Source organism: Stigmatopora argus, chromosome 9 (assembly GCF_051989625.1).
Source record: "Stigmatopora argus isolate UIUO_Sarg chromosome 9, RoL_Sarg_1.0, whole genome shotgun sequence".
NCBI classification, from domain to species: domain Eukaryota; kingdom Metazoa; phylum Chordata; class Actinopteri; order Syngnathiformes; family Syngnathidae; genus Stigmatopora; species Stigmatopora argus.
The window spans coordinates 4,301,326-4,324,972 of NC_135395.1; the positions used below are offsets into that span (position 1 = coordinate 4,301,326).

The following is a 23,647-nucleotide window of genomic DNA, read 5'->3' on the forward strand; positions in this document are numbered from 1 at the left end:
TGACGTGCACACTGCTGTCTCGCCACATGGCCCACCATCTAATCACCATATAAATCCACAGATGCTTAACTTGTTTTCTTCCTACCTGTAACTTTCAGAATCAGGCTCAGAGGAGCAGTTCTATAAGCCTGGAGGGAGTTGACAGTGATGATGACCGGGTAAGTTCACACTGAAACTAAAAAAAAAAAAGGACTATTAAATTCTGTCAAAGTATTATTGCTTTGTGTAAAAAGAACAGGAATGTTAAACATATGGAAAAACTCTACAGTGCTTCAGCACCTGAGATTTATTTTTCTAAGAAATCTTGGTAGGAAAAATTAAACTTCCTAAGAAAGATTTGAATGCAACCCGTGATCTTAGTGAGCATAATTTGAAATTTGTATTTTTTTTATTTGTACTTTTTTATTTGCAAATAGGAAAAATAATACATTTTCTCTTGTTTTTCAATTTGATGTTATCTGTATTTTTTCACCTTTTCAAAATTGGTAAAAACTCATTAAGTTGGCTTTTGTTTTTCTTTAAGAAAAAAAAGTAGGACAGTGAAAAATGCTTTTAAAAAAGTGTCAAATATTCTCCAATTTCTCTAGTCCGCCATTATTCAATGACAACTCAAAAGCCTTTATTGTCATTATAAAACAGCTGCGTATAACGAAATTAGTGGTGCTACTCCCCAAATGTGTGTTTCTCAGTAAAAACATAAATAAGTAATATAAAAAGTCAAGGTAAAATCTAAAATATTGCACATTGTTATTGCAGAGAGCAAAGAGCCGCTGCACCTCTGCGTGCCACCATCTTGGATCATATCACAGTCATTTTCTTTAAATTGTATTTTTCGGTAAAATATGAAGCCAACTCAAATGAATTTCTTTTACGCACCAAGCAAAATAGCGAACAGATACCTTAAGTTTGACACCTGTGTTCAAGTTACAAGCCCAGACACAAAGTTGGTTAGATACATTATAATCTGTTCAAATTTGGGGCATTATAACTCTTAGGTTCCATTTCTTTGGTTTTGTTTCTCTTTGGCTCAGATGTAAGCCACCATTTTGATCGATTTAAATACGCAGCTTTCTAAAAAGTAAGTAAATGCTTTGCAGAAAGAAGTCAGCTATTTAAATGTAGGCCAGGAAATCCATCCAAGCCACCACGTAAGATGCTTGATGTGATTTATGAAAGCCGGGAGGTTACTGTATGCCATGCGGCGGAGCCTTGTATTATTGAGTTATTTCCCGTGTGACTGCGATGGAAAAAAACATGTCATGATTGAGTTTAATCACTTGTGGTTATTATAAAAAAAATGTTTTTTGACCTCCTTCTGCCATTTTCCTTGAGCAGACTCTTGGAAATCAAATTGCCAATTTCTTGAACTGTTGTGGGGATCATTTTGTAGCACTTAATCAAGCTTGATTCAGTAAACAAGTTTATTTTGGGTTCGAGTGTAAATATGCTGTTTCACAAGTGTTGTAATTTCTCAAATCAACCGAATTGTCTTTAACCCATTGGCTGCAATTGACTGTGATAGATGTATAATTCATGCGAACGGGAAGTGGCTGGCAGCGCTAAATGGCAGTGAATTAGTTCAAAACTGCATTTTATGTTTTATGAGTTATCTTTGTGACGTCTATTGCTGGTAGTGGTAGCCTATGAGTTCGTGTGCACTAGAGTGAGAGGAGGCATGACTTAATACTGAATATTATATAGACATTTTTTTAGAAATATATTTTGGGGTTCATCTGAAAACAACTCCTTTCGAGGGCACTCATTGTAATACTTTGACTGTGAAAATATAAACTTTAGTGGTTTTATGGGATCATATTCAGAATTTGATTCCATTTTCAAAAATCTTTAATTCATTTTTTTATTTATGATATTATGTTTTTACTTTTATATGTTTATTTTATTTTCAACTACGTATTACAAAATGTTCCATTTTCAAATGGTGCAGAAATTACCAAAAATAGTCTCTTACCCTTTAGACAAGGGTGTCAGACTCGGGCTGGTTCGCGGGCTGCTTTAACGTAAACTTGATTTTACGTGGGCCGGACCATTTTAGATATATTTAGATTTTTTATTTTTATAAATGGATTAAAAGCCCTGAATATTCAGTTTTCATAGATCTAAAACAATGTTTATTTTTGCTTTTTTTAAATATATTTTTAGATTTTACAAAAGGATTTTTGAACTAAAAACACAGAAAAAAAATGATTAAAAAATTACAATTATTGATTTAAAAGGGGGAAGATCAGGAAATTTAAGATACATCTATACTCTTCATTTTAATTTGATCCTAAAACAGAAAATCGGCACTCATAATTTACTTTCCCGGGCCACACAAAATGATGCGGCGGGCCAGATTTGGCCCCCGGGCCGCCACTGATACGTGCTTTAGATGGTTAAAACGGTGAGAATTTCTGTTATGTGGAAAGTACATTTTTTTCGGTTGTTTTCTAATTTATTCTTTTAGTATTTGTTCTATTTGTTCTTGAATGTGTATACTATATGATTTATTTATTTGGCGGCCCAGTGTACGAATGATTCGCGCGTCGGCCTCACAGTTCTGGGTTCACGGGTTCGATCCCAGGTCGGTCCTCACTGTGTTGAGTTTGCATGTTCTCTCTGGGCTTGTGTGGGTTTTCCCTGGGTACTCTGGTTTCCTCTCACATCTGAAAAACATGCAGGGTAGGCTTTTTGAACTCTCAAAATTTAGTGTGAGCATGAATGATTTGTCCATCACCTGCCTGGTGCTTGTAGTTAGCTGGGATAGGCTCCAGCACCCCCCACGGTTCCAAAAACGAAGGAATTAATTTTATTTATTTGCATTTTTAAATCATTTTCAGAGAGTGCCCTGACTTTGAAATTAGGTTAAAACATGACAACATTGAGGCCAAAAGTAAAGTTGTTAAAATTAAATACAGCACTCTTTCAACAATGTTCATTTCACCTCATCCGCAAAAGTGAGTTTCCTTTGCCATACTTTAGTTTTTCTTGAAAACTGTCCAAGTTTCAAATCTTCTCTTGGTGAAGAAACAGCTTCTATAATCAACATCAGAAGTGTGTAAAGCCTGGCTAATATTTATACAGCTGGACATACTCACACACAGTTGTGCTCTATTTCCTTTTTGGTTCCCTATCTTCAAGCTTCATCATTCAAGTATAACAATTAAACTTTTCACCACTAGCCCACCATCATTTCATAGTGGGAAGTTGTCCTCACCAAGCCACAGCGTGTCAGTGACTCATGTTATGTGAGCTACACTGTCTGGAACTAATCTGGTCCAACAATGGCAGATGACATTGTGTTTACTGTTGGTATTTAGATGTCAATTTGCCAAGGTATTACAAATTTGAGATCTTCCACATGTTTCTGTAAAAGGAATCACAGTTGAACATTTGCCATTTAATCACATTACTTTAAGGAATAATTTATCTTACAAAGCTGTAAATGTGGGATCGGTTGTTGACCGACTCCAGCTCAGACGTGACACGCATGAGTAGTACGAGCTTTGGACGAGATGGATGCCTGAATTTATAAGTGAAACCTTTTGCTGTTCTCTCCCCAGCTGTCTTGTGGTGCCTCCAGCCGAGCGGTGAGCCCCCTTGTGACGGTTCCGGGGGATTTCAGTCAACCTGCAAGCCCCTTTGGCTGTCTGGATAACTCTGCTGCCAAACACAAGCTGGGTCTAAGACAGAAGGCTTACAACAAGAGGAAACCTGCCAATGTAAGAAGACAAATGTTTTTTTTACATAAATAACTAGAATACAGCGGCCCGATGGTGTGAGTGGTTAGCGCGTCGGCCTAACAGCTTTGGGGTCCTGGGTTCAAATCCAGGTCACGTCCACCTATGTGGAGTTTGCATGTTCTCCCCGGGGCTGCGTCGGTTTCCTCCGGGTACTCCGGTTTCCTCCCACATTCTTAAAACATGCATGGTAGGCTGATTGGACACTCTAAATTGCCCCTAGGTATGAGTGTGAGTGTGCATGGTTGTCCCTCTCTGTGCCCTGCGATTGGCTGGCCACCGATTCAGGGTGTCCCCCCGCCTCTGGCCCGGAGTCAGCTGGGATAGGCTCCAGCACCCCCCGTGACCCTAATGAGGATAAAGCGGTTCAGAAAATGAGATGAGATGAGAACTGGAATCCAAATCAAATGATTAAAAACAAAAAAACTCTGGGTATGGCCTTCATAACACATTCTTGCAGTACAGTGGTAACACCAGCAAAGTGTTATAGGTTAGGGCCAATGGGAGAACAACTAGTACATATATCCCGTCAATTTCAAAGTAAAATAAAGGATGCTATAAGTATATTCACGTTAAGGGGTATGTTTGACTTTTTCGGTCCATGTTTCGTACCAATGTTCTTTTTTATCCAGAGATAACATTTTCAAAGAATTAACTGCATTGACATGCATCCACGTTACTTTCCTTATGTTTGAAGGGTTAAAATGTTACTCACTTTGTGTCTGCTCCAATGCAGAGGCTTGAGTTGAAGTCAGAGGAACAAAATGGGATGGAAGGACCAGAGCGACAAGAGGAAGAGAAGATAAGCGGTAAGAGCTTTTCCGCTTTCCCTACTCGCTGACATCTTCCTTTCGCTATCATCTTCCTTAAGTGTTTTTATTGTTATTTTCTCCCTGTTGATCCAGATACAAGTGGGGATGAGGGGACACAACTGTTGGAGGAAGAATGCCAGGAGATAAAGTCTGTGTTGCAGGAAGTCGAAGAAAAAGCGGAGTTGGACAAAGAGCAGGATATGTCAATCACTCAAGACACTTCCTATCAATTAGAGGTTGTCGTTGCTGACACTCAGCCTTCACCTTCCCCCCAACTGAGCAGCAGAAGCTCCTATCTGGACACTCCCAGGTGATTTGATATATTTTGCTAATGGAATTTGTATTACAGTGGTACCTCGACATACGAGTGCCCCGATATACGAGCAATTTGAGATGCGTGTAAGATTTTGGGCAAATATTTATCTTGAGATATGAGACAAATTTTGATATACGAGCATACAGCGGACGCGAAAGGCTGCTCATAAGAACATCATGGGGACTGTCTTTTTGGTCGCATTTCCCTCGTGTAATCTATCTACGAGCACTGGGCGGAGCGTTGCATTTTTCAGCGTTTTTTTCCCCTTTAGTCAGTGCAAATGGCGGAGCTTGTTCGCTAATACGAGAGGAGTATATACTACTTCTCGTTGGCAAGTGGTCGTGCGTTATCCTATTGGGAGGACATTTGTGTGCATCATTTTCGGAATATTTTGAAGGGAATACAAAAGCAAATAACCCTCAATAGGTTGCATCTGAAAGTCAGGGTAGAGGCGGGGCAAATAGAGCCAACCCTGGAGAAGAAAGGTATTAAAATTTAAAACAACATTATAATTAAGTTTAGTGTAAGGTTAGATTAAACTTTTTCAGTGTGTCTGCATCATAATCCAAGTTCATTTGAATTTGTTTATGTTACGAGCGCGTCGCCGTGCAAAAAGCCCCGCCCCCTACTCGTTGTCGGTCTCCCCCCCCCCCCCCCCCCCTTGCAAAATCTGTATAATTTTAGTACTATTAAACACATTTTAGTAATATTAAACCACTAGTTATCTGTTACTTTGTTAATAGATGGCAAATTAGAACAAATGTTTTTCCCAATCCAATATCCTGTTTTGGGTGAGGGTTGAAATGAATTAATTTGTATTTAGTTCATTTCTATGGGAAACGTTCGAGTAAATCGACATACGAGCTCAGTTCCGGAACGCATTAAGCTCGTATCTAGAGGTACCACTATATTTTTGGGTTTAAAAAAAAACTTCTGCTTCTCTGCTTTCAGAATCACACCAGAACCTACTGCTGATATAAAGGATTTCCCAGATCATTCACTTTTGAATAGAAGCGAAGAGAACATGGAAGGAGCAGATTTGGGAGATGATGTACTCGTCGGAGGTTTAGTAGGCGACAGCTCCTTCCTTCAGGAGGTGCTAAGTTCCCTGAAGACTTCTTGCACTCCGTGTGTGGACTCTGAAGATGTCGTCCTGGAGATAAAGGAGCAATTGAAGGAGGAGAACAAGGAGACAGAAAATGAAGATGAGGACGTGTTTAATGTAGTTGCTCCCTGCGATTCAGTTCTAATGGATCAGTCCAGCGAAGACGACGGGGAGGAGATCACCACTTTGAGCAGTTCTTTTCTACATGTTGATGAAGTGGAGGAAAGTGAGGATGATGATGAAGAGGTGGAGGAAGAGGAACTTGTCGTGGAAAGATTCAATCAACCATGCGTAAGTATTATTTTAGTAAGAACTAGAGATGTCACGATAACTTTTTTTTTTTAAATATTTGTGATGCTGATTTTGTGGATCAGCCAGGAACTTATACTTAAGCAATGTATTAAATCAATGGCTGCTATTGACGGCTTTAAGCGTTCAATCCATTTCGCTAAAATGTGAGAAATCCTCTTTTTGAGATTCTTTAATAGCGGTGTTTTGCAGAATTTTTTTCTCTTTTATTTCACTCTAATATAAAGGCATGTAAATATTTTCTGGTTTAGTTTTTTTCCTCTATAGTTAGCAAGGAGCAAATATAAATAGTTTTTCTAATGTTTTAATGTTAAAAGCTTTTAAAAGAATGAAAATTTATTTACTTAAGACAAAAATTCAGTGTTACTGCAACTTTATAGAAATTTAATTTCAGTGAATGTTTAATGTTACGTCATAAATTAACTCATTACCTGCAGGTAAGGTTGTTATCCTTCCAATCCTTTTTGACAGGCAAGACTGAATGGATTGGATTGGACGTCTAGCAACGTCAATGACAATAAATAGTATCACCAGATCATCGATAAATGGAAAAGAAAGCTTAATATGATTTTTTATTTATTTATTTGAACTGATCTTGGACACGTCTAATCTTTTGTGAATATGTGCAAGCATGTCCGTAAAAATAACTGAGTTTCCACTTTAAGATTCCGCTGGAGGACATGGCGGCAATAACTGCACCTCAAGAAGTCAAACCTGAAGAAGATCATGACTGCCACCAAACTGAATCAAACCAGTTGAAAGAGCAAGAAACTCAGGCGAGTGATGACGAAGTGGAGGAAGACGGTCATCACGAGGCGACGTCGGAAGAGGAAGTGGAGGAGAAACACCAGTCGGAAGACGAGATGGACGAGGAGTGGGAAATACTTCCTGCTGAGTCAAGCCACGAGATATGCAGTGTTTCCTCCATGCGGGAAGAAATCGAATCTGCAGTTTTTGAAGCCACGAATAACACACAATGCTCACAAGATGTTGAAACACATCACGAGTCATGTGAGACCAAAAATGAAAGGCTAATGTCTGATTATGACGATGATACTAAAACAAGAGAGGACGGAGTGGAGGAAGATGAAGACTTGAAGGACACAGAGGTTAATTCAGAACCAGAGGAAGAAGTAAACCACAAGGATGAAAATGTGGAGCAGGAAGAATTACTAGAGATGAAAGAAGACCAGATATCACTTGCACTGTCTTCTTCTTCTCCACTTATTGAATCTCCTTCACAAGAAGATCCAATAATGACTTCCAGAGAGGCCACCACTGACCAGGAAACCACAAGTGAGAATACCCCACCTAGAGAATTGACCCCTCCTCCCGAAACCAACACTTGGACCACCGTTGTCCACATGGATCTTGCCTCCCCAACCTCCGATTCGGGCACGCTTTCCTTCCAGTTTCCCCCGACGGACGAATGCATCAAGATGTCCTCTTCAGAGCAACATTCGGATGAAGAAACCAGCCAAAGTGTGCCAGAAGTAGAAGAGCAAACACCCAACATTTGCGATCCAGCTAATGTTACGGAAGACGTATTGGATACTTCAACTGAGAACCAAATAGTTCAACATTCCCCAGATGGTCCCAGTGAGAGGAAAGTTCGCTTTGTCATCGCCCCCGCCTGGCAGAGGTCGCTATCTGACGAGGAAGCTAAAGAGGCATCGTCGGACCCGACCCCCGGCGCTGAACCTCTAGCTGAGAATGTGACCACCAAGAAGGAGCCACAGTCAGATGCCCAGATAGAGAAATTTGTGAAAACAACAGTGGTCAAAGGCACTGCTCCCAAGGCTGCGGTGGTCCAAGAATCGGTCAAAGCTCAAACCTCAACTGTCTCAAGTGAAGAAGGTGAGTAAACACCTGAACTCGTGTGGGAATGCTTTTCTCTGCTGGTTGGTCACTGCCCCTTAACTAATTGGTTGTCGCTGACGGCGAAAAACATCCAATCCTTTTGACCTGGGAATTGCGAAAATTTGTTCATTCGTTGGCAGCCCACTCATTTCTAGACATTTATTAGTGACAATCATTTAAATCCACAATAAATTGGACGTCTGTCATTGTCAATGGCACAGTGAGTTAATTTTGGGGCACTTTCAGGTCACTTTTTATTGATTTTTGGGGCGTTCTGGGTTACATTTTTTTTATTTTGGGGGTGTTCCGGGTTACATTTTGTAGATTTTTGGGGGGCGTTCCGGGTTACATTTTGTAGATTTTTGGGGGGCGTTCCGGGTTACATTTTGTAGATTTTTGGGGGGCGTTCCGGGTTACATTTTGTAGATTTTTGGGGGGCGTTCCGGGTTACATTTTGTAGATTTTTGGGGGGCGTTCCGGGTTACATTTTGTAGATTTTGGGGGGGCGTTCCGGGTTACATTTTGTAGATTTTGGGGGGGCGTTCCGGGTTACATTTTGTAGATTTTAGGGTCATTCCATCTTAATATTGCATCACTTGCTGTTGATTTTAAGACATTATTATTTCACTTCTTGCTGATTTTAGGGGAGTATCATGCCACTTCCTGCAAATCTACTGTAATCTTTGTGTATGTTGAACCGTTAACGCACTTTGGTTGCTTTTGTTCTCGATAAACAATGTGGAAGGCTAACTGAAAAGCTTTAGAAGTGTTTTTACATAATAGATTTTGATGACGTAGGATTAATGTAAAGCTAATTTAGGTGAGGTGATTTTATTTGACAATGTTATTTATTTTTTAAACCAAGGGGATGTACCGAATTAGGGACATGAAGAGGGAAGACAGTTATATTTTGTCTTGCTTACACAAGTGCGGCCATTTTTTACAAGCTTTCGCCAATTTGCAAGTTTCGCGACTCCCCAGGCAACTTTTTATTATTTCCTTAGAAACCTTTTTTGTTATTCATTTAAGGAATTCAATTCAATTTCCCAGGACTTTATGAATGCACAATTCATCCTATATTTTTATCTGCAGAGAGCTCCGTCACCACGGACGGAAACTACGCCACTCCCTTTGGAGTTCGGTTGAGGAAGACTGCCGTTTTGCAGCGCTTCAGTTCGGAAGAGGAAAACACAGAGGTGCAAACCTATTTGCTAGTCGTAATCTTTGTCAAGGTTAATTCTTTTATTTATAAGTGTGGCTGGGATCTTCTGGGAATGTGACATGTCTAATCTTATAATCAATGGCAACAGATGGGTACACAGGATTGGAGTGACTGCCGTCTAGTCGAAGTCAAATTCAGGTTACTTTGTACTAATTACCACATTTGGTGTGCCCTCATTTCAGGCATCCATTGAGCCTGCAATGCTGCCTAGTTGCAAAGTTGACACGCCCAGTTTCAAACCATCTGCGAGTCAAGCCGTCAGCACAAAACCTGCACTTCCCAAGAAACCGGATGTCCACGGAGACGCCGGAGTCAAATCTAAGCGTGTTTTAGGTGCCTACAATCACATTCACATTGGCAGTCTGCTCAATAAACTAAGTGTGTTGCACATTTAGAACCTGCGCCATCCCGTGGTGTTTTTGCTGAACCTCAAGCTCCGAGCTGGATCTCCATGGCAAGGCAGAAGCAGAAGGTCTACAAAGAAAATTCACTGGAAGAGATGCCCGTTAAGAAGGTACGTCATTTAATTTGCAAACTGAAAATACTTTTAAGAATAGGCATGTGCTTTAACTTTTGATTGCATTTATGCAGGAGGCGCAAGATAGGAAGTCTTCACTGACTTCTTATGTCAGCTCAACGTCAAAAAACGAACTCTCTACCAAAACACCTGAATTTCCTGGAAAAGGTATGAAAAAAACTACAGAATTTAACAATATTAGTTTAAACTGTTTCTGCACCACATCATTAGATGGAAGATTTTTTTACCTAGTTGCATCAGGAGCAAATCAAATCCACTGTCAAACAAAGTGCTGTTGTGTGTTCCTCTCTGGTGGTTGCCAGCGGTATTACACCCACAATAACCACAGGTTGGACTAGCACTCAAAATCATATCGGCACCAGCGGGGATCGAGCCCGCGTCTGCCTACACCAAAGTCAGGCGAGTGAACCTCTACACCATCAAGCGGGCAAAATATTTGCACTTTAAACAAAACCAGGAAAACAGTCTAAATACATTAACTCATTCACTGCCATTGAAAGTGATCGATGAGAAATCTGTTTCCACAGGAATGGCTGAGATTAAATAAATGTGTTCTAGTGTCACTGAAGGCGATAAAAGTCCAATCCATTTGGCCGAGAGGGGGATGGTTATGCTGCCATCTCTCCCAGCCCAAATATAGTAGGCCTCCATCTTCATCACTGGCAACTAATGTGGTCATTTATTAAACCAAATAAATCTCTAATGCCCATACGTACATTTAGCAAATACACAGAGCATACAAAGGTATTTACAAATAGTATTATTAAGAAAAAAATATGAATATTTGTATATTAAAATACAGCTATAAAGTAGAAAATGCTAAAATGAAAAATAAGTATTTTTAGAATAAGAAATAATAGAAAACGAAGGAACTGAATAAAAATTAAAAACTCTTTTAATATAAAGAAATTCATACAAAATGAGTTTATTTATTCATAATCTTTCTTTTTTAAATTTTCCCCAACATTATTTTCTCTATATATATTACATATATTTTGACCTTTCTTTTTATTCATTTTGCATCTTTTTTAACATGGAATTTTTGGGATTTATTTTTCAATGAGTTGTCCTTATTCATTTTCATTTCCATGGATTTAGATATTCCCCCAATACAGTAATCCCTCAAATATCGCAGTTAATGTAGACCAGACATAGTCGAAAAATTGTGCAGTTGGGTCAACCCTATTATAACTGTTTTTGTTGTTGTTATAGTTCTTCAGTGCTGAGTCCTAGTAGCGTGAGTGCCTTCCACTTTCGAGTGTGGATTTTCACATTTTTATGAACTCTAAAAAAAAATTTAAAAAAATTAAAATGTAGTAATTTCTAGCGGGAAAAAAAATTGCGAAGTAGTGATTTCGCGATAAATGAAGATGCAATAATCGAGGGATTACTGTACTTTTTGATGCAAATTTGTTAAATGTTAATTCAGGCCTCAAGGAGTAAAGGCTGTTAGCACGACATGATCACATGCATTTACTTCAGGTATCCTCATAACACAGCTCTGTCTTTCCTCTAGTGAGTTTGCCAGAAAAGCCTTCAAGTCCAGAAAACGAAACCAGGAATCCTGCATCTCCTGTCATGGCAGTGCCACCTCAGCTTCCTAAATCTGTCCCCCCCAAGCCAGCACCTCCTTTGACAACCTCCAAATCCACCCCCTCCCATCGATCTCCTCCTACTCCGGTTCCAGTCGCCGTAAAACCTCCTTTAATCTGCAACGTGCCCGCTCCGTCCAAACCCCAGGCCCAGAGCAGGATCCTCAGCTCGCCTCCTTCCTCCGCGAGGATCAACCCTCCGCTGCCCACACCAAGGGTTGTGGCGCTCTCCGGCACGCCGGCCGCGTCCACGCGTGCTCTCCCGCCTTCGTCTTTGCCCCAGGATGAACCGCCGTGGATGGCTCTGGCCAAAAAAAAGGCCAAAGCTTGGAGCGAGATGCCTCAAATAGTTCAGTGACAGACCCGTTCCGGTACACAACTGTCCAGTGTGAACATTTAAAAAGCCCAACGGCTCACATTTAACGAATTGACTCTCTAACGAGTCTGGACGGACTATGATTATTTGCACATTCGTGATATGTAATTGTTCTCTTTTTGTTTCTTAGCATGTCTCACGCTAATTCTTTATTTCTATGTTGTACAGCAATGACAGGGTAATACCTCCCAAATAGATTCATAGATCGAACATTAAAATTGTATCTACACGTGTGCACTTTTAGTTTATAAAAAAAAAAGTGCCTGGTTAAGAGAAAAGGTGATACGTATTAGGCATAAGATTTTGAACCTAATTCTGAATGACAATTATGAACAAGCAAAATAAAAGCAGACAAATGACCAAAGAAAAAGACAGTACATTGACATATCTTGTCAAGCGAGAGAAAGCATCATTTTAGAGTGTTAAAATTCCCACAGGAACATGAATGCAACAGTGTCAAACCTGCCGTGTAATTATAATGAATAGGTCATTCCAATATTCATACCATGTGCTATCTTCAAAAAAAAAAAAGTTTAGTTGTAATACAAAAACTTTTGCAATCTTTTTCTTTATTTTTTTTTTCCACGGAATAGCTCACTCATTTTTGTCAAGTTGAGAGTATTTTTTTCTTGGAACCTTAATTTATTCTAATGACATATTCTCTCACTCCGTAAATAATGCTTTGTGTGTAAGCAATGGAGGCGGGGCAAAGTCCTTCACCTCATTTCAATAAACAAATAGATCCTTTGTTTCCACAAGTGTCATCCTCCTACAGGAATATAATCTTAACTCTTTCAGTGCCATTGACGATCATAGGCGTCCAATCATGTGGCTGTTTTCAGCCGTCTGCTGTGAACTGAATGATTTCTCACGAGTAGACGTCCAATCCATTGGCAATGGGAGGGCCGATAGCGAAAGAACAAAGGTTCCAATGGATTGGAAGTCCAGCACGTCAATGGAAGGCAATGAGTTAAAATGTTTGTTAAATGACTTAAGACTTCAGTATTTTTTTCTACTACATGTTGGAAGGTTGCTTGATATCTAATCATTACCAAATGTACAATGTGCAAATGATACAGCAAATCTAATAAACACAGTCATATTTCGTGGCATTTGACAAGAAATTCCTCTGATATCTTAATGTACCCGTCTCAGACTAGCTATAAATTTGTGTTTATTTTATATTGCCGTCTCCCCAAAAGGTGCATAAACACAAAATGAAATATTCCTTGTCTGTTTATATATATATATATATATATATATATAGAGAGAGAGAGAGAGAGAGAGAGAGATAGAGATAGATATATAGATAAATATATAGGTATATATATGTATATACTACATACCAGTGGCGGTCCGTGAATTTCCCAGCGACACCTTCAGCTGTCGGAATCAATCCAACCCTCAAAAACTATTTTATGGCTATAAAACCTCGACTGCAGCTACAGCTGCGACACATAAAAAATCATCAATATTAACCTCATACACTTGAAATATTATTTAGGAATATAGCCATATTTTACTCACCAAAATCCATCCTTTTCATGTGTCATTTTCCCTTAAATAGAAGCAACCGTGTGTGCGAACTTCGGCTGACCGGAAATAAATTGTTTTGCTGAAAAAAATGACTAAGTCTTAATATTTTAATGAAAAAGGATTACCCATTTACTGAACTACATAGTGGAGTGATCAGTCAACCGAGAACAGGATTTGAACCCCAGCCTCCCACATGACAGTCAGGTGAACAAACCTCCACACCACAAATTGGCCACACATTACCTTGTCATTATTGGAAGGTCTTGACTACAAATATATAGAAACAACTAAGGGAAAATGTTTCCCAACTGGGATTCAAACCCCAGCCTCCCACATGGCAGTCAGGTGAGTGAACCTCTACGCCACGAATTGGCCACACTTTACCTTGTCATTATTGGAAGGTCTTGACTACAAATACATAGAAACAACTAAGGGAAAATGTTTCCCAACTGCGATTTGAACCCCAGCCTCCCACATGGCAGTCAGGTGAGTGAAGCTCCACACCAAGAATTGGTGTAGCAGAGGATGTTTTCGATCCATCGACCTCTGGGTTATGGGCCCAGCACGCTTCCGCTGCGCCACTCTGCTGTACAACTTTGCAAGTTTGCTATGTTTTCTCCCCTGCAATAAGAGTTCGGTACTCAAAATGACGTACGAGTTTTTCTTAGCATCTGTACAAAGAATCAGTGTAACAGAGGATGGTTTCGATCCATCGACCTCTGGGTTACGGGCCCAGTACGCTTCCGCTGTGCCACTCTGCTGTCCAAGGTTGCAAGTTTGCTATGTTTTCTCCCCTGCAATAAGAGTTCGGTCCTCAAATAATGTACGAGTTTTTCTAGGCATCTGCGCAAAGAATCGGTGTAGCAGAGGATGGTTTCAATCCATCGACCTCTGGGTTATGGGACCAGCACGCTCCCGCTGCGCCACTCTGCTGTCCAAGGTTGCAAGCTTGCTATATTTTCTCCCCTGCAATAAGAGTTCTTATTCCATCGACCTCTCGGTTATGGGCCCAGCACATAACCCAGAGGTCAATGGATCGAAACCATCCTCTGCTACACCGATGCGAATTGTCTACACACTTCTGAGCAGATGCAAAGAAGAAAAGGGTGCATTATTTTGAGTACCGAACTCTTGTTGCAGGGGAGAAAACATAGCAAATGTGAGGCTTGGAGAGCAGAGTGGCGCAGCGGAAGCGTGCTGGGCCCATAACCCAGAGGTCGATCGATCGAAACCATCCTCTGCTGCACCGATTTGAACACACTTCTGAGCAGATGCAAAGAAGAAAATGGTACATCATTTTGAGTACCAAACTCTAATTGCAGGGGAGAAAACATAGTAAACTTACAACCTTGGATAGCAGAGTGGCGCAGCGGAAGTGTGCTGGGCAGATGCAAAGAAGAAAATGGTACATCATTTTGAGTACCGAACTAACCTTAACCACTCCGTTATTCACAATTTTCACTTCCATATTCATGGTTTTAATAAGGAGTACAAATGTGTTATTTTGAAGGGAAAACCTTAAGAAAAATCACCGCACATGGTATTTCTGAGATACTGTCACCTTGCAGTTTATATAAGCAGCACCCTCGATTAGGTCATCATTTATTTAGCGACAAATACGCAGCGTATATGTGAGAGAATACGGTAATTTGTTATCATAAATGCCGATCAAAGTTCAGCCTCCAAGGAGAATGTTTGACAGGGATTTCCATAAAGGACCAACCAACACAAGACAACACTTTTTCACCAGTCAAGTGTTTGGAATTGTGATCACTTGTTTGCAGTCAGGTGGTGCTTGTTTCATCAGGAACCTCATCCATTAAACGCTATGGGCTGGATCGGTTGGAACAAAAAACAGGACCCTTTACAGCCCTTCTGGATCGATTTGGAGGTCTAAAGTGACGCTAAAATTGGTTCCTCTGGGTTATGGGCCCAGCACGCTTCCGCTGCGCCACTCTGCTGTACAACCTTGCAAGTTTGCTATGTTTTCTCCCCTGCAATAAGAGTTCGGTACTCAAAATAACGTACAAGTTTTTCTTAGCATCTCCACAAAGAACCGGGGTAGCAGAGGATGGTTTCAATCCATCGACCTCTGGGTTATGGGCCAAGCACGCTTCCGCTGCGCCACTCTGCTGTACAAATTTGCAAGTTTGCTATGTTTTCTATGTTTTCTCCCCAGCAATAAGAGTTCTTATTCCAACGACCTCTGGGTTATGGGCCCAGCACGCTTCCACTGCGCCACTCTGCTGTGCAACCTTGCAAGTTTGCTATGTTTTCTCCCCTGCAATGAGAATTCGGTACTCAAAATAATGTACCCTTTACTTCTTTGCATTTGCTCAGAAGTGTATACACATTTCAGATCGGAGTAGCAGAGGATGGTTTCGATCCATCGACCTCTGGGTTATGGGCCCAGCACGCTTCCACTCTGCTGTCCAAGCTAGCAAGTTTGCTATGTTTTCTCCCCTGCAATAAGAGTTCGGTAATCAAAATAACATACGAGGTTTTCTTAGCATCTGCACAAAGAATCAGTCCAGCAGAGGACGGTTTCGATCCATCGACCTCTGGGTTACGGGCCCAGCACGCTTCCGCTGCGCCACTCTGCTGTACAACCTTGCAAGTTTGCTATGTTTTCTCCCCTGCAATAAGAGTTTGGGACTCAAATTAACGTACGAGTTTTTCTTAGCATCTGCACAAAGAATCGGTCTAGCAGAGGATGGTTTCGATCCATCGACCTCTGGGTTATGGGCACAGCACGCTTCCGCTGCGCCACTCTGCTGTCCAAGCTCGCAAGTTTGCTATGTTTTCTCCCCTGCAATAAGAGTTCGGTACTCAAAATAACGTACGAGTTTTTCTTAGCATCTGCACAAAGAATCGGTCTAGCAGAGGATGGTTTTGATCCATCGACCTCTGGGTTATGGGCCCAGCACGCTTCTGCTGCGCCACTCTGCTGTACAACTTTGCAAGTTTTCTATGTTTTCTCCCCTGCAATAAGAGTTCGGTACACAAAATAATGTACTAGTTTTTCTTAGGATCTGCACAAAGAATCAGTCTAGCAGAGGATGGTTACGACCCATCGACCTCTGGGGATGGGCCCTGCACGCTTCCGCTGCGCCACTCTGCTGTGCAACTTTGCTATGTTTTCTCCCCTGCAATGAGAATTCGGTACTCAAAATAACATACTAGTTCTTCTTAGGATCTGCACAAAGAATCGGTTTAGCAGAGGATGGTTTCGATCCATCGACCTCTGGGTTATGGGCCCAGCACGCTTCCGCTGCGCCACTCTGCTGTGCAACCTTGCAAGTTTGCTATGTTTTCTCCCCTGCAATAAGAGTTCGGTACTCAAAAAAACATACTAGTTTTTCTTAGGATCTGCACAAAGAATCGGTTTAGCAGAGGATGGTTTCGATCCATCGACCTCTGGGTTAAGGGCCCAGCATGCTTCCGCTGCGCCACTCTGCTGTACAACTTTACAAGTTTGCTATGTTTTCTCCCCTGCAATAAGAGTTCGGTACTCAAAATAACGTACTAGTTTTTCTTAGCATCTGCACAAAGAATCAGTGTAGCAGAGGATGGTTTCGATCCATCGACCTCTGGGTTATGGGCGCAGCACGCTTCCGCTGCGCCACTCTGCTGTGCAACTTGGCTAGTTTGCTATGCTTTCTCCCCTGCAATGAGAATTCGGTACTCAAAATAACATACTAGTTCTTCTTAGGATCTGCACAAAGAATCGGTTTAGCAGAGGATGGTTTCGATCCATCGACCTCTGGGTTATGGGTCTAGCACGCTTCCGCTGGGCCACTCTGCTGTGCAACCTTGCAAGTTTGCTATGTTTTCTGCCCTGCAATAAGAGTTCGGTACTTAAAATAACGTAGTAGTTTTTCTTAGGATCTGCACAAAGAATCGGTTTAGCAGAGGATAGTTTCGATCCGTCTACCTCTGGGTTATGGGCCCAGCACACTTAAGCTGCGTCACTCTGCTGTGCAACTTTGCAAGTTTGCTATGCTTTCTCCCCTGCAATGAGAATTCGGTACTCAAAATAACGTACTAGTTCTTCTTAGGATCTGCACAAAGAATCGGTTTAGGAGAGGATGGTTTCGATCCATCGACCTCTGGGTTATGGGCCCAGCACGCTTCCACTGCGCCACTCTGCTGTGCAACTTTGCAAGTTTGCTATGCTTTCTCCCCTGCAATAAGAGTTCAGTACTCAAAATAACGTAATAGATTTTCTTAGGATCTGCACAAAGAATCGGTTTAGCAGAGGATGGTTTCGATCCATCGACCTCTGGGTTATGGGCCCAGCACGCTTCAGCTGCGCCACTCTGCTGTGCAACTTTGCAAGTTTGCTATGCTTTCTCCCCTGCAATGAGAATTCGGTACTCAAAATAACATACTAGTTCTTCTTAGGATCTGCACAAAGAATCGGTTTAGCAGAGGATGGTTTCGATCCATCGACCTCTTGGTTATGGGCCCAGCACGCTTCCGCTGCGCCACTCTGCTGTACAACTTTACAAGTTTGCTATGTTTTCTCCCCTGCAATAAGAGTTCGGTACTCAAAATAACGTACGAGTTTTTCTTAGCATCTGCACAAAGAATCGGTCTAGCAGAGGATGGTTTCGATCCATCGACCTCTGGGTTATGGGCCCAGCACGCTTCCGCTGCCCGACTCTGCTGTACAACCTTGCAAGTTTGCTATGTTTTCTCCCCTGCAATAAGAGTTCGGTACTCAAAATAACGTACGAGTTTTTCTTAGCAACTGCACAAAGAATCGGTCTAGCAGAGGATGGTTTCGATCCATCGACCTCTGGGTTATGGGCCCAGCACGCTTCAGCTGCGCCACTCTGCTGTGCAACTTTGCAAGTTTGCTATGCTTTCTCCCCTGCAATGAGAATTCGGTACTCAAAATAACATACTAGTTCTTCTTAGGATCTGCACAAAGAATCGGTTTAGCAGAGGATGGTTTCGATCCATCGACCTCTTGGTTATGGGCCCAGCACGCTTCCGCTGCGCCACTCTGCTGTACAACTTTACAAGTTTGCTATGTTTTCTCCCCTGCAATAAGAGTTCGGTACTCAAAATAACGTACGAGTTTTTCTTAGCATCTGCACAAAGAATCGGTCTAGCAGAGGATGGTTTCGATCCATCGACCTCTGGGTTATGGGCCCAGCACGCTTCCGCTGCCCGACTCTGCTGTACAACCTTGCAAGTTTGCTATGTTTTCTCCCCTGCAATAAGAGTTCGGTACTCAAAATAACGTACGAGTTTTTCTTAGCAACTGCACAAAGAATCGGTCTAGCAGAGGATGGTTTCGATCCATCGACCTCTGGGTTATGGGCCCAGCACGCTTCCGCTGCGCCACTCTGCTGTACAACCTTGCAAGTTTGCTATGTTTTCTCCCCTGCAATAAGAGTTCGGTACTCAAAATAACGTACAAGTTTTTCTTAGCATCTGCACAAAGAATCGGTCTAGCAGAGGATGGTTTCGATCCATCGACTTCTGGGTTATGGGCCCAGCACGCTTCCGCTGCGCCACTCTGCTGTACAATCTTGCAAGTTTGCTATGTTTTCTCCCCTGCAATAAGAGTTCGGTACTCAAAATAACGTACTAGTTTTTCTTAGGATCTGCACAAAGAATCAGTCTAGCAGAGGATGGTTACGATCCATCGACCTCTGGGTTATGGGCCCAGCACGCTCCCACTGCGCCACTCTGCTGTGCAACTTTGCAAGTTTGCTATGTTTTCTCCCCTGCAATGAGAATTCGGTACTCAAAATAACATACTAGTTCTTCTTAGGATCTGCACAAAGAATCGGTCTAGCAGAGGATGGTTTCGATCCATCGACCTCTGGGTTATGGGCCCAGCACGCTTCCGCTGCGCCACTCTGCTGTACAACCTTGCAAGTTTGCTATGTTTTCTCCCCTGCAATAAGAGTTCGGTACTCAAAGTAACGTACTGCACAAAGAATCAGTCTAGCAGAGGATGGTTTCGATACATCGACCTCTGGGTTATGGGCCCAGCATGCTTCCGCTGCCCCACTCTGCTGTCCAAGCTAGCAAGTTTGCTATGTTTTCTCCCCTGCAATAAGAGTTCGGTACTCAAAATAACGTACGAGTTTTTCTTAGCATCTGCACAAAGAATCGGTCTAGCAGAGGATGGTTTCGATCCATCGACCTCTGGGTTATGGGCCCAGCACGCTTCCGCTGCGCCACTCTGCTGTACAATCTTGCAAGTTTGCTATGTTTTCTCCCCTGCAATAAGAGTTCGGTACTCAAAATAACGTACGAGTTTTTCTTAGCATCTGCACAAAGAATCAGTCTAGCAGAGGATGGTTACGATCCATCGACCTCTGGGTTATGGGCCCAGCACGCTTCCACTGCGCCACTCTGCTGTGCAACTTTGCAAGTTTGCTATGTTTTCTCCCCTGCAATGAGAATTCGGTACTCAAAATAACATACTAGTTCTTCTTAGGATCTGCACAAAGAATCGGTCTAGCAGAGGATGGTTTCGATCCATCGACCTCTGGGTTATGGGCCCAGCACGCTTCCTCTGCGCCACTCTGCTGTACAACTTTGCAAGTTTGCTATGTTTTCTACCCTGCAATAAGAGTTCGGTACTCAAAATAACGTACGAGTTTTTCTTAGCAACTGCACAAAGAATCGGTCTAGCAGAGGATGGTTTCGATCCATCGACCTCTGGGTTATGGGCCCAGCACGCTTCCGCTGCGCCACTCTGCTGTACAATCTTGCAAGTTTGCTATGTTTTCTCCCCTGCAATAAGAGTTCGGTACTCAAAATAACGTACTAGTTTTTCTTAGGATCTGCACAAAGAATCAGTCTAGCAGAGGATGGTTACGATCCATCGACCTCTGGGTTATGGGCCCAGCACGCTCCCACTGCGCCACTCTGCTGTGCAACTTTGCAAGTTTGCTATGTTTTCTCCCCTGCAATGAGAATTCGGTACTCAAAATAACATACTAGTTCTTCTTAGGATCTGCACAAAGAATCGGTCTAGCAGAGGATGGTTTCGATCCATCGACCTCTGGGTTATGGGCCCAGCACGCTTCCGCTGCGCCACTCTGCTGTACAACCTTGCAAGTTTGCTATGTTTTCTCCCCTGCAATAAGAGTTCGGTACTCAAAGTAACGTACTGCACAAAGAATCAGTCTAGCAGAGGATGGTTTCGATACATCGACCTCTGGGTTATGGGCCCAGCATGCTTCCGCTGCCCCACTCTGCTGTCCAAGCTAGCAAGTTTGCTATGTTTTCTCCCCTGCAATAAGAGTTCGGTACTCAAAATAACGTACGAGTTTTTCTTAGCATCTGCACAAAGAATCGGTCTAGCAGAGGATGGTTTCGATCCATCGACCTCTGGGTTATGGGCCCAGCACGCTTCCGCTGCGCCACTCTGCTGTACAATCTTGCAAGTTTGCTATGTTTTCTCCCCTGCAATAAGAGTTCGGTACTCAAAATAACGTACGAGTTTTTCTTAGCATCTGCACAAAGAATCAGTCTAGCAGAGGATGGTTACGATCCATCGACCTCTGGGTTATGGGCCCAGCACGCTTCCACTGCGCCACTCTGCTGTGCAACTTTGCAAGTTTGCTATGTTTTCTCCCCTGCAATGAGAATTCGGTACTCAAAATAACATACTAGTTCTTCTTAGGATCTGCACAAAGAATCGGTCTAGCAGAGGATGGTTTCGATCCATCGACCTCTGGGTTATGGGCCCAGCACGCTTCCTCTGCGCCACTCTGCTGTACAACTTTGCAAGTTTGCTATGTTTTCTACCCTGCAATAAGAGTTCGGTACTCAAAATAACGTACGAGTTTTTCTTAGCAACTGCACAAAGAATCGGTCTAGCAGAGGATGGTTTCGATCCATCGACCTCTGGGTTATGGGCCTAGCACGCTTCCGCTGCGCCACTCTGCTGTACAACCTTGCAAGTTTGCTATGTTTTCTCCCCTGCAATAAGAGTTCGGTACTCAAAATAACGTACTGCACAAAGAATCAGTCTAGCAGAGGATGGTTTCGATACATCGACCTCTGGGTTATGGGCCCAGCACGCTTCCACTGCGCCACTCTGCTGTACAATCTTGCAAGTTTGCTATGTTTTCTCCCCTGCAATAAGAGTTCGGTACTCAAAATAACGTACGAGTTTTTCTTAGCATCTGCTCAAAGAATCAGTCTAGCAGAGGATGGTTACGATCCATCGACCTCTGGGTTATGGGCCCAGCACGCTTCCACTGCGCCACTCTGCTGTGCAACTTTGCAAGTTTGCTATGTTTTCTCCCCTGCAATGAGAATTCGGTACTCAAAATAACATACTAGTTCTTCTTAGGATCTGCACAAAGAATCAGTCTAGCAGAGGATGGTTTCGATCCATCGACCTCTGGGTTATGGGCCCAGCACGCTTCCTCTGCGCCACTCTGCTGTACAACTTTGCAAGTTTGCTATGTTTTCTCCCCTGCAATAAGAGTTCGGTACTCAAAATAACGTACGAGTTTTTCTTAGCAACTGCACAAAGAATCGGTCTAGCAGAGGATGGTTTCGATCCATCGACCTCTGGGTTATGGGCCCAGCACGCTTCCGCTGCGCCACTCTGCTGTACAACCTTGCAAGTTTGCTATGTTTTCTCCCCTGCAATAAGAGTTCGGTACTCAAAATAACGTACAAGTTTTTCTTAGCATCTGCACAAAGAATTGGTCTAGCAGAGGATGGTTTCGATCCATCGACCTCTGGGTTATGGGCCCAGCACGCTTCCGCTGCGCCACTCTGCTGTACAATCTTGCAAGTTTGCTATTTTTTCTCCCCTGCAATAAGAGTTCGGTACTCAAAATAACGTACTAGTTTTTCTTAGGATCTGCACAAAGAATCAGTCTAGCAGAGGATGGTTATGATCCATCGACCTCTGGGTTATGGGCCCAGCACGCTCCCACTGCGCCACTCTGCTGTGCAACTTTGCAAGTTTGCTATGTTTTCTCCCCTGCAATGAGAATTCGGTACTCAAAATAACATACTAGTTCTTCTTAGGATCTGCACAAAGAATCGGTCTAGCAGAGGATGGTTTCGATCCATCGACCTCTGGGTTATGGGCCCAGCACGCTTCCGCTGCGCCACTCTGCTGTACAACCTTGCAAGTTTGCTATGTTTTCTCCCCTGCAATAAGAGTTCGGTACTCAAAATAACGTACTGCACAAAGAATCAGTCTAGCAGAGGATGGTTTCGATACATCGACCTCTGGGTTATGGGCCCAGCATGCTTCCGCTGCCCCACTCTGCTGTCCAAGCTAGCAAGTTTGCTATGTTTTCTCCCCTGCAATAAGAGTTCGGTACTCAAAATAACGTACGAGTTTTTCTTAGCATCTGCACAAAGAATCGGTCTAGCAGAGGATGGTTTCGATCCTTCGACCTCTGGGTTATTGGCCCAGCACACTTCCGCTGCGCCACTCTGCTGTACAACCTTGCAAGTTTGCTATGTTTTCTCCCCTGCAATAAGAGTTCGGTACTCAAAATAACGTACGAGTTTTTCTTAGCAACTGCACAAAGAATCGGTCTAGCAGAGGATGGTTTCGATCCATCGATCTCTGGGTTATGGGCCCAGCACGCTTCCGCTGCGCCACTCTGCTGTACAACCTTGCAAGTTTGCTATGTTTTCTCCCCTGCAATAAGAGTTCGGTACTCAAAATAACGTACTGCACAAAGAATCAGTCTAGCAGAGGATGGTTTCGATACATCGACCTCTGGGTTATGGGCCCAGCATGCTTCCGCTGCCCCACTCTGCTGTCCAAGCTAGCAAGTTTGCTATGTTTTCTCCCCTGCAATAAGAGTTCGGTACTCAAAATAACGTACGAGTTTTTCTTAGCATCTGCACAAAGAATCGGTCTAGCAGAGGATGGTTTCGATCCTTCGACCTCTGGGTTATTGGCCCAGCACACTTCCGCTGCGCCACTCTGCTGTACAACCTTGCAAGTTTGCTATGTTTTCTCCCCTGCAATAAGAGTTCGGTACTCAAAATAACGTACGAGTTTTTCTTAGCATCTGCACAAAGAATCGGTCTGGCAGAGGATGGTTTCGATCCATCGACCTCTGGGTTATGGGCCCAGCACGCTTCCGCTGCGCCACTCTGCTGTACAATCTTGCAAGTTTGCTATGTTTTCTCCCCTGCAATAAGAGTTCGGTACTCAAAATAACGTACTAGTTTTTCTTAGGATCTGCACAAAGAATCAGTCTAGCAGAGGATGGTTACGATCC

The 23,647-nt window shown here is 42.7% G+C and overlaps 1 protein-coding gene and 11 non-coding genes across 13 annotated transcripts in view; 1 reads left to right on the top strand and 11 right to left on the bottom strand.

The window, feature by feature from the left end:
* The window catches only part of LOC144082682 (uncharacterized), a 41,089-nt gene extending 28,110 nt beyond the window's left edge, over window positions 1-12,979 (top strand). For both annotated transcript variants that reach the window (XM_077609968.1, XM_077609969.1), the window contains 11 exons: window positions 99-158; window positions 3,561-3,719; window positions 4,474-4,546; window positions 4,643-4,859; window positions 5,817-6,261; window positions 6,945-8,136; window positions 9,232-9,335; window positions 9,544-9,694; window positions 9,757-9,875; window positions 9,953-10,046; window positions 11,416-12,979. In XM_077609968.1, the coding sequence (XP_077466094.1) occupies window positions 99-158; window positions 3,561-3,719; window positions 4,474-4,546; window positions 4,643-4,859; window positions 5,817-6,261; window positions 6,945-8,136; window positions 9,232-9,335; window positions 9,544-9,694; window positions 9,757-9,875; window positions 9,953-10,046; window positions 11,416-11,849 (3,048 nt within the window). In that variant the 3' untranslated portion in view covers window positions 11,850-12,979. The remainder of the gene's footprint in view (window positions 1-98; window positions 159-3,560; window positions 3,720-4,473; window positions 4,547-4,642; window positions 4,860-5,816; window positions 6,262-6,944; window positions 8,137-9,231; window positions 9,336-9,543; window positions 9,695-9,756; window positions 9,876-9,952; window positions 10,047-11,415) is intronic.
* Window positions 12,980-15,934: 2,955 nt separating this feature from the next.
* On the bottom strand, window positions 15,935-16,006 carry trnat-cgu (transfer RNA threonine (anticodon CGU)). The gene has a single exon. It is a non-coding gene; the product is annotated as a tRNA-Thr (tRNA).
* Window positions 16,007-16,617: 611 nt separating this feature from the next.
* Window positions 16,618-16,689, bottom strand: trnam-cau (transfer RNA methionine (anticodon CAU)). Its single transcript has one exon. It is a non-coding gene; the product is annotated as a tRNA-Met (tRNA).
* A 2,004-nt stretch (window positions 16,690-18,693) lies between these two features.
* On the bottom strand, window positions 18,694-18,765 carry trnam-cau (transfer RNA methionine (anticodon CAU)). Its single transcript has one exon. It is a non-coding gene; the product is annotated as a tRNA-Met (tRNA).
* A 447-nt stretch (window positions 18,766-19,212) lies between these two features.
* trnam-cau (transfer RNA methionine (anticodon CAU)) lies at window positions 19,213-19,284 on the bottom strand. The gene has a single exon. It is a non-coding gene; the product is annotated as a tRNA-Met (tRNA).
* Window positions 19,285-19,541: 257 nt separating this feature from the next.
* trnam-cau (transfer RNA methionine (anticodon CAU)) lies at window positions 19,542-19,613 on the bottom strand. The gene has a single exon. It is a non-coding gene; the product is annotated as a tRNA-Met (tRNA).
* Window positions 19,614-20,060: 447 nt separating this feature from the next.
* Window positions 20,061-20,132, bottom strand: trnam-cau (transfer RNA methionine (anticodon CAU)). Its single transcript has one exon. It is a non-coding gene; the product is annotated as a tRNA-Met (tRNA).
* A 274-nt stretch (window positions 20,133-20,406) lies between these two features.
* On the bottom strand, window positions 20,407-20,478 carry trnam-cau (transfer RNA methionine (anticodon CAU)). Its single transcript has one exon. It is a non-coding gene; the product is annotated as a tRNA-Met (tRNA).
* A 257-nt stretch (window positions 20,479-20,735) lies between these two features.
* trnam-cau (transfer RNA methionine (anticodon CAU)) lies at window positions 20,736-20,807 on the bottom strand. Its single transcript has one exon. It is a non-coding gene; the product is annotated as a tRNA-Met (tRNA).
* Window positions 20,808-21,929: 1,122 nt separating this feature from the next.
* trnam-cau (transfer RNA methionine (anticodon CAU)) lies at window positions 21,930-22,001 on the bottom strand. The gene has a single exon. It is a non-coding gene; the product is annotated as a tRNA-Met (tRNA).
* A 101-nt stretch (window positions 22,002-22,102) lies between these two features.
* trnam-cau (transfer RNA methionine (anticodon CAU)) lies at window positions 22,103-22,174 on the bottom strand. Its single transcript has one exon. It is a non-coding gene; the product is annotated as a tRNA-Met (tRNA).
* Window positions 22,175-22,448: 274 nt separating this feature from the next.
* trnam-cau (transfer RNA methionine (anticodon CAU)) lies at window positions 22,449-22,520 on the bottom strand. The gene has a single exon. It is a non-coding gene; the product is annotated as a tRNA-Met (tRNA).
* Window positions 22,521-23,647: the final 1,127 nt, after the last annotated feature.